This window comes from Haliotis asinina, chromosome 7 (assembly GCF_037392515.1).
Source record: "Haliotis asinina isolate JCU_RB_2024 chromosome 7, JCU_Hal_asi_v2, whole genome shotgun sequence".
NCBI classification, from domain to species: Eukaryota; Metazoa; Mollusca; class Gastropoda; order Lepetellida; family Haliotidae; genus Haliotis; species Haliotis asinina.
The window spans coordinates 42,287,967-42,306,591 of record NC_090286.1 but is presented as its reverse complement, the minus strand read 5'-3'; the positions used below and the strand labels follow the sequence as shown (position 1 = coordinate 42,306,591).

At 40.5% G+C, this 18,625-nt stretch overlaps 1 protein-coding gene across 2 annotated transcripts; it reads left to right on the top strand.

The window, feature by feature from the left end:
* The first annotated feature begins 900 nt into the window (after nt 1-900).
* Nucleotides 901-18,040, top strand: LOC137290315 (cysteine-rich protein 2-binding protein-like). Of its 2 annotated transcripts, none has more exons than XM_067821137.1 (18): nt 901-1,027; nt 2,918-3,013; nt 4,382-4,496; nt 6,044-6,175; nt 7,945-8,087; nt 8,936-9,087; nt 9,467-9,947; nt 10,448-10,591; nt 10,829-11,060; nt 11,681-11,801; nt 11,937-12,029; nt 13,151-13,231; nt 13,888-14,000; nt 14,275-14,361; nt 15,730-15,848; nt 16,833-16,881; nt 17,143-17,275; nt 17,807-18,040. In XM_067821137.1, the coding sequence occupies exons 2-18, from the start codon at nt 2,923-2,925 to the stop codon at nt 17,978-17,980; spliced, it is 2,460 nt and encodes an 819-aa protein (XP_067677238.1). In that variant the 5' UTR covers nt 901-1,027; nt 2,918-2,922; the 3' UTR covers nt 17,981-18,040. The 2 variants fall into 2 exon arrangements, with proteins under 2 accessions (XP_067677238.1, XP_067677239.1); XM_067821138.1 differs by having other exon boundaries at nt 917-1,027; nt 2,902-3,013.
* The last annotated feature ends 585 nt before the right edge of the window (nt 18,041-18,625 follow it).

The following is an 18,625-nucleotide window of genomic DNA, read 5'->3' as shown; positions in this document are numbered from 1 at the left end:
AAAGCCAAAATGGCCACAGAAAAAGTAAAACTGGTCACAGAAAAAGTATAAATGGCCATATATTATTATTTTATATTTTTCATAACTCGTAATGTTGATTTTATAGAGAATCGTGTACAGTGTGATTGTCCCCATCTAAAAATTAAACAATGTAAGTGTCCTCCTCTCTTCCCCTGCATGTCATGTACAACACAAATAATCACCTAGTAGACTCCTAGTCCATGTGTACAAAACTGATGACCCCGCTACCTCACCAGAACAAAATGTGTGTCCTCCCGTAAAATCGTCATCACACCCCTAGCCATCCAATGTGAACGGTCCCATACTGTAACGGTGATATCTTCCCATGCAAGGGAGGAGTTAGCTACCATAATCCTTATATGGTATTAAGTTCATCGTTCCCTTTACACTATGTCGTGGAGAATAAATCGTGCACCGCGTAGTCGAAGTCAACCACGCCCACACGCTGTGACTTCATCGCTCAACACAATGCTCGGTTGTCTTTGACTGTGCTGTTAGCTGATATCTGTTCTGTGTACTACACATGCAAAACAATCAATACTATTTTTATAGCCATGCACCCACACTATGGTTCACGAAACATTACATGTGGAACAGCATTGTAGTCTTTGCGGTATTTATTATATCTTCGTCATTGGGATGCGATGAAATGTCAACCAGGCCGCTGTGTCTGACCACCCAATCCCGTTAGTCATCTCTTTCGATGTAAACTTAAGTATTTTAGAATGCCATTTTGTTACCAACAGTCTAAGATGGCTTGTTATACACACTGATATAAGCAAATATATGTCCTCGACTCTAAATTTGAGACTAGGGAAAGAGACCCGAAAAGGATTATAGGAAATATCTTAGTTCGTAAAAGAAGTATTCCAACATTTCATAGAAAGGGGAGGTTACTCCAATTTACCACGTGTTTGTCTCCAAACATCAACATGCATTGAGCTGCTAGTCAGGAGCAATTGGATAGCCTTTGTACCTTGGTGGCAAATTCAAATATAGTAAAAAGGTATCACACATTAAAAAAGTATTTCACTTTTTCATATACCATCGAAGAACAGACGTAACAAGTTCTGGCTATATAATTTTATAGAATTAGAAATATCCATCAGAAATTGGGTTTAGATAGGGAACAGGATAACAGGTACTGCACGACGCGGTACGACGGTTATGGACATTTTGGGGCTGTGGTACGATTTACCCATATAAATGAGATAATGCAAGACTATTGTCCTGACATGGAAATCTGTCACCGTTTCAGACCATTGCAAACTGCATGATTTTAACACCAACCGTGTGTCAAGAAAATAAATGTTTGTGTGGCAATAGCCAAATTTGTTGAAGCAACTTCAGTCTTCTTTTTTATGCCACATATCTGTTAGACAAGTAAAGAAAGAAATCTAAGAAATTAAAACACACTCAGTTTCAATTAAACATGATTAAAACCAAATTATGCCAAACATTTTTACAGGATTGTAATGGAAAATGCAAAGTAAAAGAAACACTACATTTGGCGTGTCTTTATTAAAAACTGAAAATATTGGTGATCTTACTCACTAAACCAGGTTACTGTGAATTGTTAATGTTCACTCACTGTCCCAAAGATGCCTTTTGATAGGCTGACATCACAAGGCACTGTTTCACCTATAGCGGTGTCCATATGTTTACGGAAGTGACGTCACAAACCACGCTCACTCAGACATGGGTAGGCAGAAAGCCACAATGGTTGATGATAACGATGGGAACCGGTGTAGCGTGAAAGGCAAACAATGGTCGGATTATGTACTTAACATTTTATTTCTATTTGATAGACACCCCAGGTCAGTTCACCCTCGAATCTGTGAGACCCTTCAAGTAACTGAAAGCATATGAATATGTGGAAAGTGGACACCTTTTTCTGACACAGTACCACAATGTCGATGACAAAACACCCCTGTGCTTGCTGGATATCTGCTACGAGAAAATTATGTTTGTGAGATGACTGTTTAACTTACATATTGAATTGTTAGGAATAAAGAATATATTGCTGATGCCTACTACAAGTGTGTCTGGAAAGTTTTTAAACCACCCTGTTGGTGAGATTAGCCTAGATCAAGGCTGCCTTTGTATGTGTTTTTTATAAGTAGGAATTAATGTGATGACATGGTAACTCAATGCCATTTAAAGATTTAGCTTAAATCAATGCTACTTCTTTATCTGTTTTCATAAGAAGGAAAAACTGTGATAAAATGGTAACTCAATGCCATTTAGATGCATGTGTTGTTATAGTTGACAAGGAAGGTTTGGGGTGGTGTTTATGTAACATGTATGACTGGCAGGTGAGGCAGATTACTCACCTTTCCTGATTATGTCATTGACAATATGTAAGCAAAGAAACAGTATGTGAGGGATTATTTGTTTAAAATTTGTATTGTTTGAAAGAAATGCGAGACAAACACTTGGGGGTTTTTGCATTACATTCTTGCTTTAAAAAACGAAGACTTGCAGTATTGGACCAGAGTGAAGTATGAAATCTGGATATTGTCAATTAGATACTTTCCACAAATGTTTTAGAAAAATAAAGGTTGTGTACCTGTCTCATTATACAACACACCAAAAGAAAAAAGAAAACCAGATCGGGAGGAGTTGTTACGCATGACAAGTCAACGATCAAATGTATGCAGCTTGGGTGGTTCTCTCGTGTTTATGTTTAACTTCTGCCTACCGGAAGTACTCGGGCGCGTCACGTGATCAAAACACTGACGTCACCGTGGCCTCTCCTATATTTCTTGCAAACATGTTAAGCAACATTTAAAAAAATGTTTTAATTGATACTACAGTTGCCACAACAGCCTGCAGTCCAAATGTTCCCATGATGACTGATGTTGATTATTAACAATGAAGTACTTTTTTGTTCAAGAGGAGATGGAGAAAGAGTGTTATTGTGAAAAGGTGGAGGTTAGCCAGAAACCCTACATGCTCATATGTGGTGAATGTAAAAAACACTTCCATGCAGGTATGTTGTACAGTCTCGTCACATTCATCCTCGATATGTCCAGGGCCCCGTTTCACAAAACTCTCGTAGCCTAAGATCTCGTAACTTTTCTCGTAGCATCCGTAGCTCCTATGTTACAGTATAGGAGGTACAATGGCTACGAGAAAACTTACGAGATCTTAGGCTACGAGAGTTTTGTGAAACGGGCCCCTGGGTATTACGTTCCGATAAGTCTCCACTATACCCTGGCTGCATCTACGGCTCAGCCAGAGAATTTTATTACCCCCCGTTGCTGGCTCCGCATTCTCACAGTAGCCAATCAGCTTAGCCGCCGTTACAACTGAACATGCCAGTGTCAACAAAGATAATGGTCGCACAGCTGCGAAGGTTTGTTCTCAGTGCGACTCAGATTTGGGGTAAATCATATAGACACATTGACAGGTCGGAAAACAGGAATAAAATACATGCAAGAACTCCCGCCTCCTTCAGAGAATCTGTGCATGGCTCATTTTGCCACTTTTAATTGGTTAGATAATTTAGAAAGCGAAAGTGAGATGTGATTGGTTCACTCAACTTCCCAGCGTATACACCTGATTGGATAAAAAGCCAGTCTAGGGAGGTAATAAATTTATCGGGCAGAGCCGTAGATGCATCAATGATGAAGTCATTGCATCATCAACATCATCAATTAACCTGCAAGAATTTTTGTTGTGAACACGTCCTATAGTCTGATGTGGTTGTAACAGAAAAAGGTGGTTAAATGGATCATGTCATGAGGCTCAGTGTCTTGCTAATCATAGTGATATTAACCACCCATCATCCTCACTCAAGATACAGTGCAATATATAATAGACAAACAAACAAACTTGTCATCATGATTATTTATGCTTTATTGAAAGCGATAGTATTACTACTGCTTGACAAATATTAGATGAGCCACTATCTTACAAGTGACCTCAGTTTGCATATACAGGAACGCCCTCCAGAAGATTCCATTTGAAACAGATTGTTGCCTAAATATTGAAAAGTTCAGTTTCCTCTTGCAAATCGTGTTTTGATTGTTATATCACACTATGGGACAAATGTTAAACAGAAGTGGCATTGAGTTCACGCCACAGTCAGTGTGTATTGCACATGCTTAATCTCCGATATACCTCATGTACCTGTAGCAACCGAGTGTATTTGTCTACATTCCATGCCCCGCCTACTTGTCACCATCTACTGTGCAGGCTCATCTAATACGTGTCAAGCAGTACTTAACAGTCAACACTGACATTATATATCTTCTACTGTTCATCATGAAAATTAATGTTTCTCACAATTTTCACTCAAACCAAGGTACACAAATCTACATTGTCCAAGCAATAAAAGGAATTTATCCTGTTTCAGCATGTTTAGAAACGGGCAAACTTTCACCACTAGATGGCGATATATTCTATCACTTCAAGTGTCGGTGTTGTGGAGATGAGGGGAAGGAAGAATTTGAAAGGATGAAGATGCAATGGTATTAGACTGATGCAGTCCATATAGTAGAATGTGATATTACGGGGATATTACTGGAACAATAATGGAATATTACTAACAGCAGTGTAAAATCCAACCCACTCACTCCGTATAGTAGATCAAAGTCCAGCTTTGTCTGTGCATTTTCAACCAGATGAATATATGATGATGCAATTTTATCTTGCTGATCAGAAACCTAATGGCTATTGGTATTAAACATACACGCTTCATCTGCTGAGATAAAAATTCTTAGCAGACACATCAGTGCTCCTTTGTAATTTAGCTCCAACAGATAATATTCACCCATGTGATTGATATCTTTCTAGGACCACAGAATTCAAAAGTTTGTGCACTTATTCTGCTTCATTTTGCAATCAAGATATCAACAGATTGAGATACATACACAAAAAGTTTAGCCTGAGAAAACACACTGTCCTTCTTGCACCCTTTCAGAAAAACTGAGACAAGTCTCACATATTTGAATCACAAGCACTTACAATATATGGATGCACCTACAGAATGGAAGGAATTCAAAGAACATTGTGCATCATTAAAAATCTGAGGCATGTTGAGAATCATGAGCATCCACAAATGCCAGTGAGCACTCGGTCCTGAATGCCTGTGCTCGGACAAGCGCCCACGAGCGCCCGTGAACCATCCTCACAGCTACCTTGCCAAGTGAACAAAGATGGCAACCGTGTTTAATGAAAAAAATGTGAAAAACGTTCAAATCATCATCATTAAGGGTAAGAAAGCACCGAGGAATGTTGTGTAAAAAAAGAAGAAGTTGACATCCATTTTGTTTTATTCATGTTTAATGTCATTCATCACCACTCACCCCTTTCCGTAACCTCCAACAACAAGACAAAAAGCTATTCCACTTGTCAGAAATAACACAAGTTGGTCATAAATGGTTTAATGTAACCAAGCAATGGCATCCATTCAGGACTATTGCGAGTGCTCGCAGGAGGCAATCACACAGGCATTCGTGGTTCTGAACACGTCTTGAAGTAATAACATGTGTAATACAAATGGAGATAACTCCATATTTGTATATTGTATAGACCACTAGAAAATGTAGCCCCCAAATTTAACATTTCAAACTCAATTATGAAAAGACTGTTTATTACATGCTCTATTATACCCTCCTAATCATTAAATGTTTTATAGGGGTATGCTCAATTATTGCATATATAATAATAGTGCATTTATGTACTCTACGCTCATTGCATGTTCAAAGCGCACGTTAAAAGTGTAGTTTTAAGGAGCGCTCTTTTAAACATATGGTCTACATAGTGGCTATACTGAATAGTTTGTTTAAGGTGTTTCAAGGATGGTTAAAGGTGCAGTAGGGAAGTCTAGTAGGGAAAATGTTCAGTTATTCAAAAGGAATGTTTCCAGTTCTCCTGCTTGTGGGCCTATTTAAATGTGCAAAGCCCAATTCTTGCTTCACCTTTTGAGAATTTGGAGGGATATATTGTTGAACACAGTGTGATAACAGAGATCTTTGCTCAGAAGGTCCTTGATGAAAGTAATATTTATTTATAGGCTGCAGGTAGTCATGCTGACTCTCTACAATCTACAACTCAGTGGGAACGGTAAATGTGGGTATTTTCGCTGGAAGGAACATATATGTGCATTCATAGACAAGCACTGGTCCCTGCTGTTTGCCTCACACAGGTAAGATGAAGATTGTTGTGTCTCTTGTTCACGTTGTCCCATTGTAATCAGAACCAACCTGGGCCCTGGGCCACCTTAGTCAGTAAACTGAAATAATGAAAGGCAGAGCTTTCTAAAGTTGGATCTCTCCCTTCATGATAAAAGTGTCGATTTCTGGTTTTCCCTGAGTTTGAGGGGTTTTTTTTAATAAACAGCTCAGTTGTAATTCCTTCAGACATTGAATGAAAAGTGATGAAAAATAATAACCTTTTCACCTCCTGAGTAGAGATTCTGCATTAGAATTGGTTTAATGCAGGCAATGCTTGTTGGAAGAGGTGACAAAATGTATCAGTGATTACACAATGCCATTTAGAAAGTATTCAAATGTAACATATATCATATTTGGGATTACACTTTCTTAGCAAAGTACAAAGTCTGGTACTTCTTTGGTACCATCCAGGGTCCAAACCCACACCCAGTTGCTTGGCTGATATGTTTTGTATGTATTGCTCATGATATCAGTCACTGGTTGTCTGGCTAATACACAATTATTTAAAGGCCATGCCATGTAGCTGAAATATTACTGAGAAACGTCAAAGAGAAATTATTCGGAAATTGTTAACCTGCTGACAGGTCTGTATTTCTTAAGGGCCTAAAGTGTTTAAACCCTGCAGGTGAAATATGGAAATAGTGTGGACTCTGTACAATCCAACATCTGAATTATCTGACAGTTTGTGAATTCTGACATATTTTGGGGGTTTCAGCAGCTTTCTTCTATACTATCACCATTTAAACATTAACTTATCCAACATCTGTACATTTTGAATTCCCACACGGTTTTCTGGTCTCAAGGACACTAGCAATCTTGACAATCCGACAACATCACTCCATAGAGCTAAAAATAAAGCCAGTCAACTTGTCAGTGGCAAGTTGACAACTAACACCCTGTTACTGGTAATCTCTTTGACAATAACACTTGCTAACTGAGAGTTAATTAACAGTGTGAGAATGCATGGGCCTTTGTTTTTACAAGCTGTTTTTACAAGCCCATGTGAGAATGAAGAAACGCCAATCTACAATGGAGGACTTTTTCAAGAAAGTGTGAATATTATTGTGATAGCACTACATGTACAATGTAAAAATATTTTAAACTGAAGATAATAAATCCAATGGTATACATGTACATATAAATACAGAATTTATGTCTTTTCCCTTTATCTACCAAGATCATAACTATGAAGCATTAGTCTCATGATATAAGCCAGCTACAATGTATGGTAAAAGTATTTTAGCAAGGAGACACTGAATTATCCAACACTCTGTACAATCTGACATTTTTTCCCGTTCCCAGTGTATTTGAGAAATGAGGATTGGAACTTATTGACCTACTTTTAGATCTCCATTTGTTAAGGGTAAACATTGCATGAAACACAAGTGTTTATGGCTTGTGTGAGTAGAGTGTGTGTTCAGGCTAAATGTAAGCATGTATCAAGTTCCATGATTCAGTTACCTGTTTAAACAATTCAAGATTCAAGATAGAATTGGTTTACAGTGACCCAAGCTTGCTATGAAAGGCGATTGACTGGATTGGGTTGTCAGGGCTGTTGACATGGTTGACAAATGTTATTGTACCCCAGTTGCCCAGATTAATGCTCATGATGTTTATCACTAGATTGTCTGGTCCAGACATGGTTATTTCATAGACTGCTGCCGTATAGCTGGAATATTGCTGCATGCAGTGTTAAACAACAACAAAGAGTTACCTGTCATAATGCCAACTCTCGTGGCAGGAAGAAGACGTCACTGTGGCATGGGACGGTGGCCGGCACACTGTCCACAGGGTGTCCGGGCTACTTCACTTCGGGGGCCAACGTCCTGGGGGAGGCAGGATGGTGGAAGCTGACAGACATGAAACCTCCCATGCTTAAAGTCGGTCAGTCATGTTTGGTCTATTAGAGAGTCTTTGACATTTCTGTTGCTGTCCTTAACAGCACAGTGTTCTTGTTTGGTCTTTCTTAATGGACTTAAGTTTCATCATGTTGGCAGAGTAATGCCCTTGACTTCATCTTTTATACTTTTACGATTTTCAATACAGTAATGCTGTAGCTGTGGCGTCACTGATCATGGTGAACAGACCAGTGTGGTTTATTTAGGCCTATGTTGATGAAAGCAAATTTTGTGCTCTGTTTGTAACATTTTTGTCTCTTAGTTTGGTTTGGGCATGTTAGCAAAATTATTTGTGACTTCGTTTTAAGTCTTTGTCTGAATTAGTAAACCACTGAGGGATCCTGTCCTCCAAGGCACAGTATTCACTATGCAGAGTTGTATCCATAGGCATGTTCATGTATTTTTGGGGCAGTGGGGAAGACAAGTGGTTGAAACGTTAGTTTGTCGTACTGAAAGCCTGGGTTCCGCTCCCCACATGGATACAATGTGTTAAGCCCATATTTTGGTGTCACCTGCCATGATATTGCTGTAATGTTGCAAAAAACGGCATAAAATCATGCTCACTCACTCCCTCATTCATGTATTTGATGTCCCAATTTCACCCTGATTTTGTTCCAAGGTTTGCTAGCACTCTCTTTTTTGATGACCTGCTTTATTTAGACTTCCCTCCCATGTTTAGCGGACATGCTCTACTGTTTAAGTCATGTTAAGTCAAACTCACACACTTTAAACTAATACTTTGAATAGTGAGCATGGTTAGGAAAAGGTCGCAATGAAGGTCTTCCTACTTTTGGTGAATAATAGACTAATTTTTCAGTGATGTCTTATCTCCAGACTCGGGTCTTCGTCCAGCTCGTAAGAAGCATGATCAGACATCAACTGTTGACCCTGCTACAGTAATCAAGGTCGAGGGTCTGCGGTCAAGGCATGGCAAGTCCTCCATTCAGGCAGCAATGGAACTCAAGGTCAAGAGGTCAACCTTGACAGTAGGTTTACCTCCAGTATGAAAGATGGAGAAGAAAGTCTCTTTATCAGCCTTGCAGACGTATAGTTTTAGATGCCCATGAAGGTTATCTCTCAAACATTTAGTTCCAAATCTTACAAACACAACAGACCATTTCAATACATGTTTGTGAACACCAGTAGAGTTTGTGTATCAGTGGTCAATTGTTTATGCTAGAATGGCCTCATAATTGAAGCACCATCATTAAAATTATGAGATCATAAGCTTCCATGAAAACCATTGTCGTTGTGGTTCGTAGAATGTGCGGAAAAACAACTGAAAGTTTATGTTAACCACCTTTAGAAGTCATTCAGATTTGCTTGCTGAAAATCAGATCTATCAAACCCACCTTTTCCAAACAGGAAGCCAAAGAAATCCGTAAAGCCAAAGCCAGTTACAAGACACTTGAGTCAACACCACCCAATCCATCTTCATCAGGCTCATCCTCTTCTACCTCACATCAGACATCCATCTCACCAGCTGCTACACCTCCTCTACCAGACGTGGAGACCTTCGGACTCTTCCAACATGACGATGCTCAAAAGACTAAAATGTGTGACATAGTGAAAAACACAACAGCATCCGATCTTGGATTAAGACGATCCAAAAAGTCATCAGACTGTCTAGTTAAGCAAGAACCTGCGGACACCAGTTACACAAGCACCGAGAATGTTTCCATGGTTACTGTGAAGGAAGAGCCTCCAGATTCTGAGAGCAGCATGGCGTCTGCTTCTTTCCAGTCTGCTTTCAGCTGGTCCATGAAGGCTGAGCCAGATGAGGACAGCCAGTTTTCTCGCTCCAGCAGTCACATGTGGTTCACAGATAAGGATACCAAAGCTCCAGGTTAATATATAGAGAGGATTCAGCATAAGATAATCTGTATTTGCAAAGTCTTTGGTATGAGGTTGATATTTCCAGCACTTGTGGTGAATCCTCTTTATCATTTACACTTCTGTTTTTAGAAGCATAGGCATCAAACTAACATCAGAAACCTGTTGAAATTTTACGAATATGTTATGCATATTGCTACATCTTTTCTATTGCCATGTGAACCAAAGTAAACACAGATGGTACAGCAGGCACACATGCATATATGTAGTAGGTGCCATATGTGTGTGCACTTAGCTCTTTTGCTGAACAGGAACTTTGGGGTTGCCTAGTGGTTAAAGCGTCATACTGAAGACCTGCATTTGATTCCCCACACTTTCTGGTGTCCCCTGCCGTGATATTGCTGGAACATTGCTAAAAGTGATGTGAAACTAAACTCACTCACTCGCTCCATTTTGCTGAACACATTTTGCTAACTTCAGTCTTATTTCTCTTTCACATGTTCTATATTTCAGACACTATGCCAGAGCTGTTTCTGAATGACGACTCTGACAGTGACCTTGAGATCGATCCAGGAACAATGTCACCTCCGAGTGAGATGTGGTCCACCAGTTTTAGAGCCTCTCCATCTGTACAAGATATTCTATCTTCCATTGATGGTTAGTTATGTGAAAATGTTAGAGCACCGCTCTCTGTACAAGATAACCTGTCTTTCATTAATGGTATTGCTGGAATGTTGCTAAAAGTAGAGTAAACGCCCATAACCCACCCACCTACTCTCTCCCTCGCTTGCTCGCTCGCTCACTCACTCACTCACCTATGAGCAAGATCTGATCTTCAAGTCATCACCCATCAGGAGCCTTTTTACTGGATCTGTTCAAATCTGATTATTTCAGACAATTCACGACAATCCGGAGACTCCACAGCAAACCAACCAGTATGCAAGCAAGCAGTTATAAGTATCAAATCAGAATCCGAAGCACCAGCCAAGTCTGATAATGAAGCTGAGCTGGAGGCAGAAGAGTCAGAGGCAGACGAAGCGTCTGACCAAGATGATTCTTCAGTTCACAAAAAGCGGAGACTGGATGGACCAGAAGGCGAGAAGCCCGAGGAAGCTCCTCCACCAAAGTAAGGATAGGTTTACTGTTTGTGGGTAAATGTAGACTGGAAGCAGTCTTTCATCCCTAGGGTATTTTGAAAGCGAAGAACATATTCTAAGGTTGTTTTCATCTTCCATTGATTGCAGGAATACCAATGGAAGTAAGGGTAACAAAGTTTAAGTTTTGTAAGTCTACTTTGAAAAGAATATTTGGTACATTTTTACATCGGGACTGCTCTAAAGTATCAATAGTGTGGAGAACAGGGAAGTGAGTACAGATTGGGTACTTAAGAAAAACTCTGGCTTGTTAGCTTTTGAGTCTACTATTTCAGCACCTGGAGAGACAATTGGATTGATAAATCTTGACTTGAGAAATTCTGGAGATTATTTTGGTATTGCGTTGGTATTACTTTAGTATTGGGGAGAAAGGGGCATACATAAGTGGATATCAAAATTGCTTACCATGCTTTAAATGCTGATGTTGTTTTGTGCTTTAGTCAGTTTTCAGCAGTCCAATCAAGATGTTCAATCTCTTTTCAAGGGCAATGATAAGCTAACCTGCTAGAATGATTATGAATAGCCTTTGTATTCTTACAGCAATAATACATCGTGTACCATGTAATGATGTATCCTACTCTCACCATGACAGTTTCTCCCCGATGAGCCTGTATGATGAGATCCAGCTCCTGAAGAAACTAAACATTGTGGCAGAGAAGATGACATTGGAACCCCAACTGAACCGATTCCGCAGGAAACTGGTCATCAGACAGGTGCTAGAATCCTTTTCTTTATCCTCCAGACTTGGTTTCAGTAACCATGATGAAAGTAAAAAAAAACTGAAACATTGTTACAAGGTGAGTTGGTTTATCTAACAATGACTACCACTATTTCAACTTTTTCAACAGCTGAAGAGGGAGAGAGGCATGCCTGTGTTTGACATTGACCTTGAAATGAAAAAGATCACACAGAAGGACTTCCGACACATGCAAGACATGGATGTAAGTCTGTGATGATCACTGTTGATAGGAGAGTCTTGACCACCAGCATCTGGTCATGATCTACATACCAACAACATGTTACACGCTCCACTGGTCATCGGACGTGATCCAAATGCCAATACCATGTGACACAATCCACTTGCCTCCACAGTCTGTCATGATCCACTTGCCACCACAGTCTGTAATGATCCACTTGCCTCCACAGTGTGTCATGATCCACTTGCCACCACAGTCTGTAATGATCCCCCTGTCACCACAGTCTGACATGATCCACTTGCCACCACAATCTAGCATTTTTCACTTGCTACCAGTCTGTCATGATCCACTTGCCAACACCATGTAACATGATCCACTTGCCACCACAGTCTGCCATGATCCACTTGTCACCACAGTCTGCCATGATCCACTTGCCACCACAGTCTGCCATGATCCACTTGCCACCACAGTCTGCCATGATCCACTTGCCACCACAGTCTGCCATGATCCACTTGCCATCACAGTCTGCCATGATCCACTTGTCACCACAGTCTGTCACGATCCACTTGCCAACACAGTCTGCCATGAATCATTTACCACCACAGTCTGCCATGATCTACTTGCCACCATAGTCTGCCATGATCCACTTGTCACCACAGTCTGTCATGATCCACTTGCCAACACAGTCTGCCATGATCCACTTGCCAACACCATGTAACATGATCCACTTTCCTCCACATTCAATCATGATCCACTTGCCACCAGTCTGTCATGATCCACTTGCCACCACAGTTTGACATGATTCACTTGCCAGCACTATGTAACATGATCCACTTGCCACCACAAGCTGCCGATCCAGTCGCCAACACTGTGTAAGATGATCCACTTGCCACTTCTGTGACATGATCCACACTTATCCAGACGTACATGATCATGACTACATGATATGATTTTCCACCACATGACATCACACAAACAATGACTTGAAAACATCTACCCACCACATCCCCATACATGTTTGATTATGCCCCAAAATAAATAAAAGTAAGGAAAATTTGGATGAATCAGAGACATGCTTTGACAGTGATATTGTAACCAATATTTTAAATGGGTTTTTTTAATAACCTTTTAAGCACAAATTGCAGGACGGAATTGATCAAAGGTCACAAATGAGGTCACTTATGAGATCTGGCGGTGCTGATCTTCGCATTCTGGACAGGTTTCAGGTAATGACTCCACCGTTCATGGGTTGTGGTGTAGCCCAGTAGTTAAAGTGTTAGTTCCACAATGTTTGAAGCTGTTCTCGGTGTCCTCCAGCTGTGATGTTGGTGTAATATTGCTTGAAGTGGCTCAAAACCATACAGACTGGTACTTAACATCAAATCTTTATCATGGTTACTCTCTGCTTCTTGGCACCCCTTGAAGGTCCGGGGTAGAATAGGCCTTCAGCAACCCATGCTTGCCATAAAAGGCAACTATGCTTGTCGTAAGAGGCGACTAACGGGATCGGGTGGTCAGGCTCGCTGACTTGGTTGACCCACATGTCATCGGTTCCCAATTGCACAGATCATGTTGTTGGTCACTGGATTGTCTGGTCCAGACTCGATTATTTACAAACCACCGCCATATAGCTGGAATATTGCTGGGTGCGGCGTGAAACTAAACTCACTCACTCACTCACTCTGCTTCTTGGCAAGGGTGTGGCCAAGTGGTTAAGGTGTTCACTTGTCACACCGATGACCTGGATTCAATTCCCAACACTGGAACAAACTTTTCTGGTGTCACCTGCCATGATATTGCTGGAATATTGCTAAAATTGGTGTAAACAGTGCTTCATGTGCTGGAAATGCTGCAAATTTAATGTTAAAATTTGTGTTCAAAGTGCCATCCAGTGAGATCCAAGGCTTCTTCACAGCATTTCTCATCATTCATGAACCGATTGGTTGGAACAGATGATGATCAACTTCCGTGTATCACAAGCCCATACACAACAAGGTAACTTAATCATTTGTCATACAAAACCTGCACGTTCCTTAATACTGAAACGGCTGGGCTCCGGTACCTCACTGTGTGTATTCTGGGCGAGTCAACAGCACTAGTGTTGTTATATTCACATGTATTTAATCAGTAACTTGAAGTTTACTTGAGGTTCCTGCACTTTCAGTTTATGGGTTTTTTTCTGTTCACAATAAATGTTTGAATTGGAATAGATGTTGTCATGAAGACAAGAATGGTTGGCGTAAAACTGTACAAATCTCTGTGTTGGCAGAGTGCTCAAGCCCTTCATTCGTCGCGATCATGAAACCAAACCCCTGAAGATGAGGCTTCTGGAGGAGATTGTAGCATACCCTCACAGGTGAGACATGTTACCTGTACATATAACACTTGTTACCCACACCGGTGAGACATGTTACCCACACAGGTGAAAGATGTCACCCACACAAGAGAGACTTGTTACCCACACACGCGAGATATGTTTCCCAAATGTTTGAGACATGTTATCCACACCGGTGAGACATGTTACCCACACAGATGAAACATGTTACCCACACAAGCGAGACTTGTTACCCACACACGCGAGATATGTTTCCCAAATGTTTGAGACATGTTACCCACACAGGTGAGACTTGTTAGTCACACAAGTGAAGCATGTTACCCGCAGAGGTAAGACATGTTTTTTCACACAAGCAAGACATGTTACTTGCACAAGTGAGATATGTTAACCACACAGGCAGGACATCTTTCCTTCACAGATGAGACATGTTACCCACACAGGTGAAAGGTGTTACCTGATGTTAACCACACAGGTGGTACATGTTAACCACACAGGCGAGACATATTACCAGCACTGTTAACATGTGGCAGCACATGTTTCCCACATAGGTAAGGCATGCTGCCCACACAAGCGAGACATGTTAACCACACAATAGAGACTGAACAAGCAAGACATGTTACCAGTACTGGTGAGACATATAACCCACACAGGCTAGACATGTTACCAGCACTGTTGACATGTGGCAGCTCATGTTTCCCACATAGGTAAGGCATGCTGCCCACACAAGCGAGACATGTTAACCACACAATAGAGACTGAACAAGCAAGATATGTTACCAGTACTGGTGAGACATATTACCACACAAATGAGACATGTTACTGGCACTGTTGAGGCATGCTTCCCACATTCGTAAGACGTTACCCACACAGGTGAGACATGTTAACTGCACAGTTGAAACATGTGACCCACACAGGCAAGACATGATAACCACACAGACGATACATGTTACCCACACAGGCAAAACATGTTAACTGCACAGTTGAAACATGTTACCCACACAGGCAAGACATGATAATCACACAGGCGATACATGTTACCCACACAGGCAAAACATGTTAACTGCACAGGAGGGACATGATAACTGCACAGGTGAGACATATTACATATTACAGACAAGACTTGTTCTTGTTATCCACACCAGTGAGACATGTTACCCACACAAGTGAGACGAATTGCCAACTCCAGTGACAATTGTTACAACATGGTCTTTTGCAATGTTACACATGGTACTCACTTAACATATGTGTACATTGTCAATGATGTTATGCACAGTGTTAACCTACTTAAGATATATGAGTAAGATATACATTATGTACAATGTTTCATACACTGCCTCTTAACATACAATTGTTTGCACTCACTGTTCCACACTGTCTACTTTATCTTCAGTGCCGATTCGTCATGGCAACCACCTCCTTCTCCCCCCATCGACTACTGCTACGTAAGACCTCAACATATCCCATCGGTCAACATACTGTGCCGAGAGTTCTTTTGGCCTGGCATTGACTGTAAGTGCCAAAGAATAATCTCACTATAACACTACGTATTACACTCTTATATCACTTTCATTAAATGAAATTTATAGTATAATCATGTTGAATTTTTCAATTTTCGTTCAAATCTGTGCTTAAATTGAGCTAGAGGTATATATTTTTCAGAGATATTCGTGTAAATCAACAGCATTTGGGCGTGATAACAAATTTGGAGGGATAAATGTTTGGTTGACTTCATGTGTGTAGAATTTTATAATGCAAAGGAAGAAGACAAGAAAACAATTTCCTTCGTCTGAAGGTACTTTCTGCACAGCAGTATTTCATGAGGTGGGTTATATGTGATGGGGATGAAAATATTTTTATTATTGTATTATGTGAATCAGGATTCACCCAAATCTCTGGTCTCTTCCCTAAATGTTTACAGGGGGTCACAGGGAGCTCACAGGGGACCCACACATAGAGAGCATGACAATTCTGTGCAGAGTTCCAGAAACTTGTGGTCCGAATGAAAGTGATAATGTTTGCTTCCTCACTACCATTCTTGTGTTTGTAGTACTTCTCTAAGATCTGGGGTGGTGGGGTAGTCGCATGGTTAAGACCCCAATTCTGTTTCCAACATGGGTACAAGTCAATCATGTCCCCCACCGTGATATTGCTGGAATAATGCTAAAAGCAGTATGAATCCATACTCACTCTTTCATGAATATATTTGATGTCCCAATTTCACCCACATTATATTCCAAGATTTATTGCACTTATACAGCATGGGCGTTTCTACTACTACTAGTCAGGCCTAATACCGTTTTTTTAGTCCAAGCCTACTAAGATACCCTGCCTTACTGACAGACAAGTTCTGGTTTAATACTCTGGTATCTCTCAAGATATTGCTAGAATATAACTAAAAGTGAAGCAAAACAAAGCGCTCTCAGTCCCTAAGATCTGCAAAAAATGAACCTTTAATCCAACTTAATGCTGGTTTGCTGTGATAAACTGTTTCAGTGTCGGAGTGTCTGCAGTATCCGGACTTCAGCTGTGTTGTTCTGTACAGGTAAAGTTTCGTGTTATCTTACAGGGCCTAGATTTTCAAAGCTGTCTTGGCACTAAGATAGATGTAAGTGCCATACATTAATAGTAACTTACGACTACCTTAGCACTAAAAGAGCTTCGAAAATCTAGGCCCAGCTAGGTCAGGATTCGCAGTGCTAAAAACAATATTGATATCTTAGTTTTCCAGTCTCGCCAACACAAGGTATCTGACATCTACAAATTCGATTATGACAGCACCCATCCACACTCCTTTTCCTTTCAGGAAAGTGATCATTGGCTTTGCGTTCATGGTTCCGGATGTGAAGTACAATGAAGCATACATTTCCTTCATCTTCGTCCATCCGGAGTGGCGGGGAGCAGGCATAGCGAGCTTCATGCTCTACCATCTCATTCAGGTGTGTAAACCTTCACATCTTTAATCTGATTACAGCGTTCAGTCGAAGCTTGTCAGGCAGGAGTGAGGATTTAGGGTAAGCTGGTCCCTTTCAGACTACAGGTGATTGATCAGGTGTTTCAGGTTCAGGCCACCTTACCGATAACATTTCATCATACCACATCATTATGTATTTGTATTTGATGGCATTAGAAACTTGGTAACATGTACAGGTGAACAATATTGCTCTGTCTTTTTTTTTATTTTCATTTTATTTTTGTAAGATTTGTGGTATGTCAAACAGCACTCAAATGGTTGGCGTAAAACTGTACAAAGCTCTTCTCAGACCCATTATCTGTTTTGGGTGTAAGTGTCCATTCATTAGTGTTAAGTGAGGTGAACAAGTATTTTCACTCAGCATATAATACAAGTGGGTTTTAGAAGACATTTAGGAAGTACTGACTCCATAAGATAGCCTGTCTGTATAAAGAATCAATGGAGAGTTGTCCCTATTAATGTCTTGTTTGAGAATTCCATGTTGTTGATGTTGCAGACCTGTATGGGGAAGGATGTCACGCTCCATGTGTCGGCCACAAACACGGCCATGATGCTGTACCAGAAGTTTGGCTTCAAGACAGAAGAGTTCATCCTAGATTTCTACGACAAGTATTATCCCATTGACAGTCGGGAATGTAAACATGCTTTCTTCCTCCGACTGAGGAGATGAATAAATTTATACAATCCTCTCAAAGATATGAATTCTTTGAAAGGAACCATACATACAGCAGGTGACTTTTCTCACTCATTTTCTCACTTTCAGTAGGTAGAAGCTCAAACTTTGTCAACGGAACACACGCATGTCTTTCTTAATGAGCACCAGCATCAAAGTGAGGTGTGATATTGATGGCTAGAGTTACCTGCTCTTAGCTGTATGGGACAGTGAGGGGCCTTGTAGGGGTGGTCTCACAGACAAAAATGAATTTTTTGTTTTGTAAATATTTTATCAAAACATATAGTTACAACTGTTGTAAGATTTTTTATGGACATGAAAATACTCATATGTACCTCAAAGAGAACTACTTCTGAAAGAAATTCATCTTATCATATTTCATGCAACGTTTGTGGTTGCTGTTTAAGTACAGGATATTTATTCAGTGTGAAGGACAACAGCATTTTGCTGGTATGATGACATACTAACCAAGTCATGGTCTGACTATCTATTTATTTAGTTGCCCCTTAAATCCAGTATTAGTTTGCTAAGGATCAATTAAAACCAGGATCCTCCAAGGGGGAGGGGAGCAGGGAAATGGTGACTTTTTTAGTGAGGAAATGATCATGGTTTATGCCATGCTCAGGAATAAAACAACATGTG

What these genes read in the sequence shown, in the direction of transcription:
- LOC137290315 (XM_067821137.1), top strand. Translation starts at nt 2,923, where the DNA reads ATGGAGAAAGAGTGTTATTGTGAAAAGGTGGAGGTTAGCCAGAAACCC. An exon ending in TCAAGAGGTCAACCTTGACA is followed by an intron (nt 9,088 to 9,466) that starts GTAGGTTTACCT and finishes TTTTCCAAACAG; the next exon opens with GAAGCCAAAGAAATCCGTAA. An exon ending in GGAAACTGGTCATCAGACAG is followed by an intron (nt 11,802 to 11,936) that starts GTGCTAGAATCC and finishes CTTTTTCAACAG; the next exon opens with CTGAAGAGGGAGAGAGGCAT.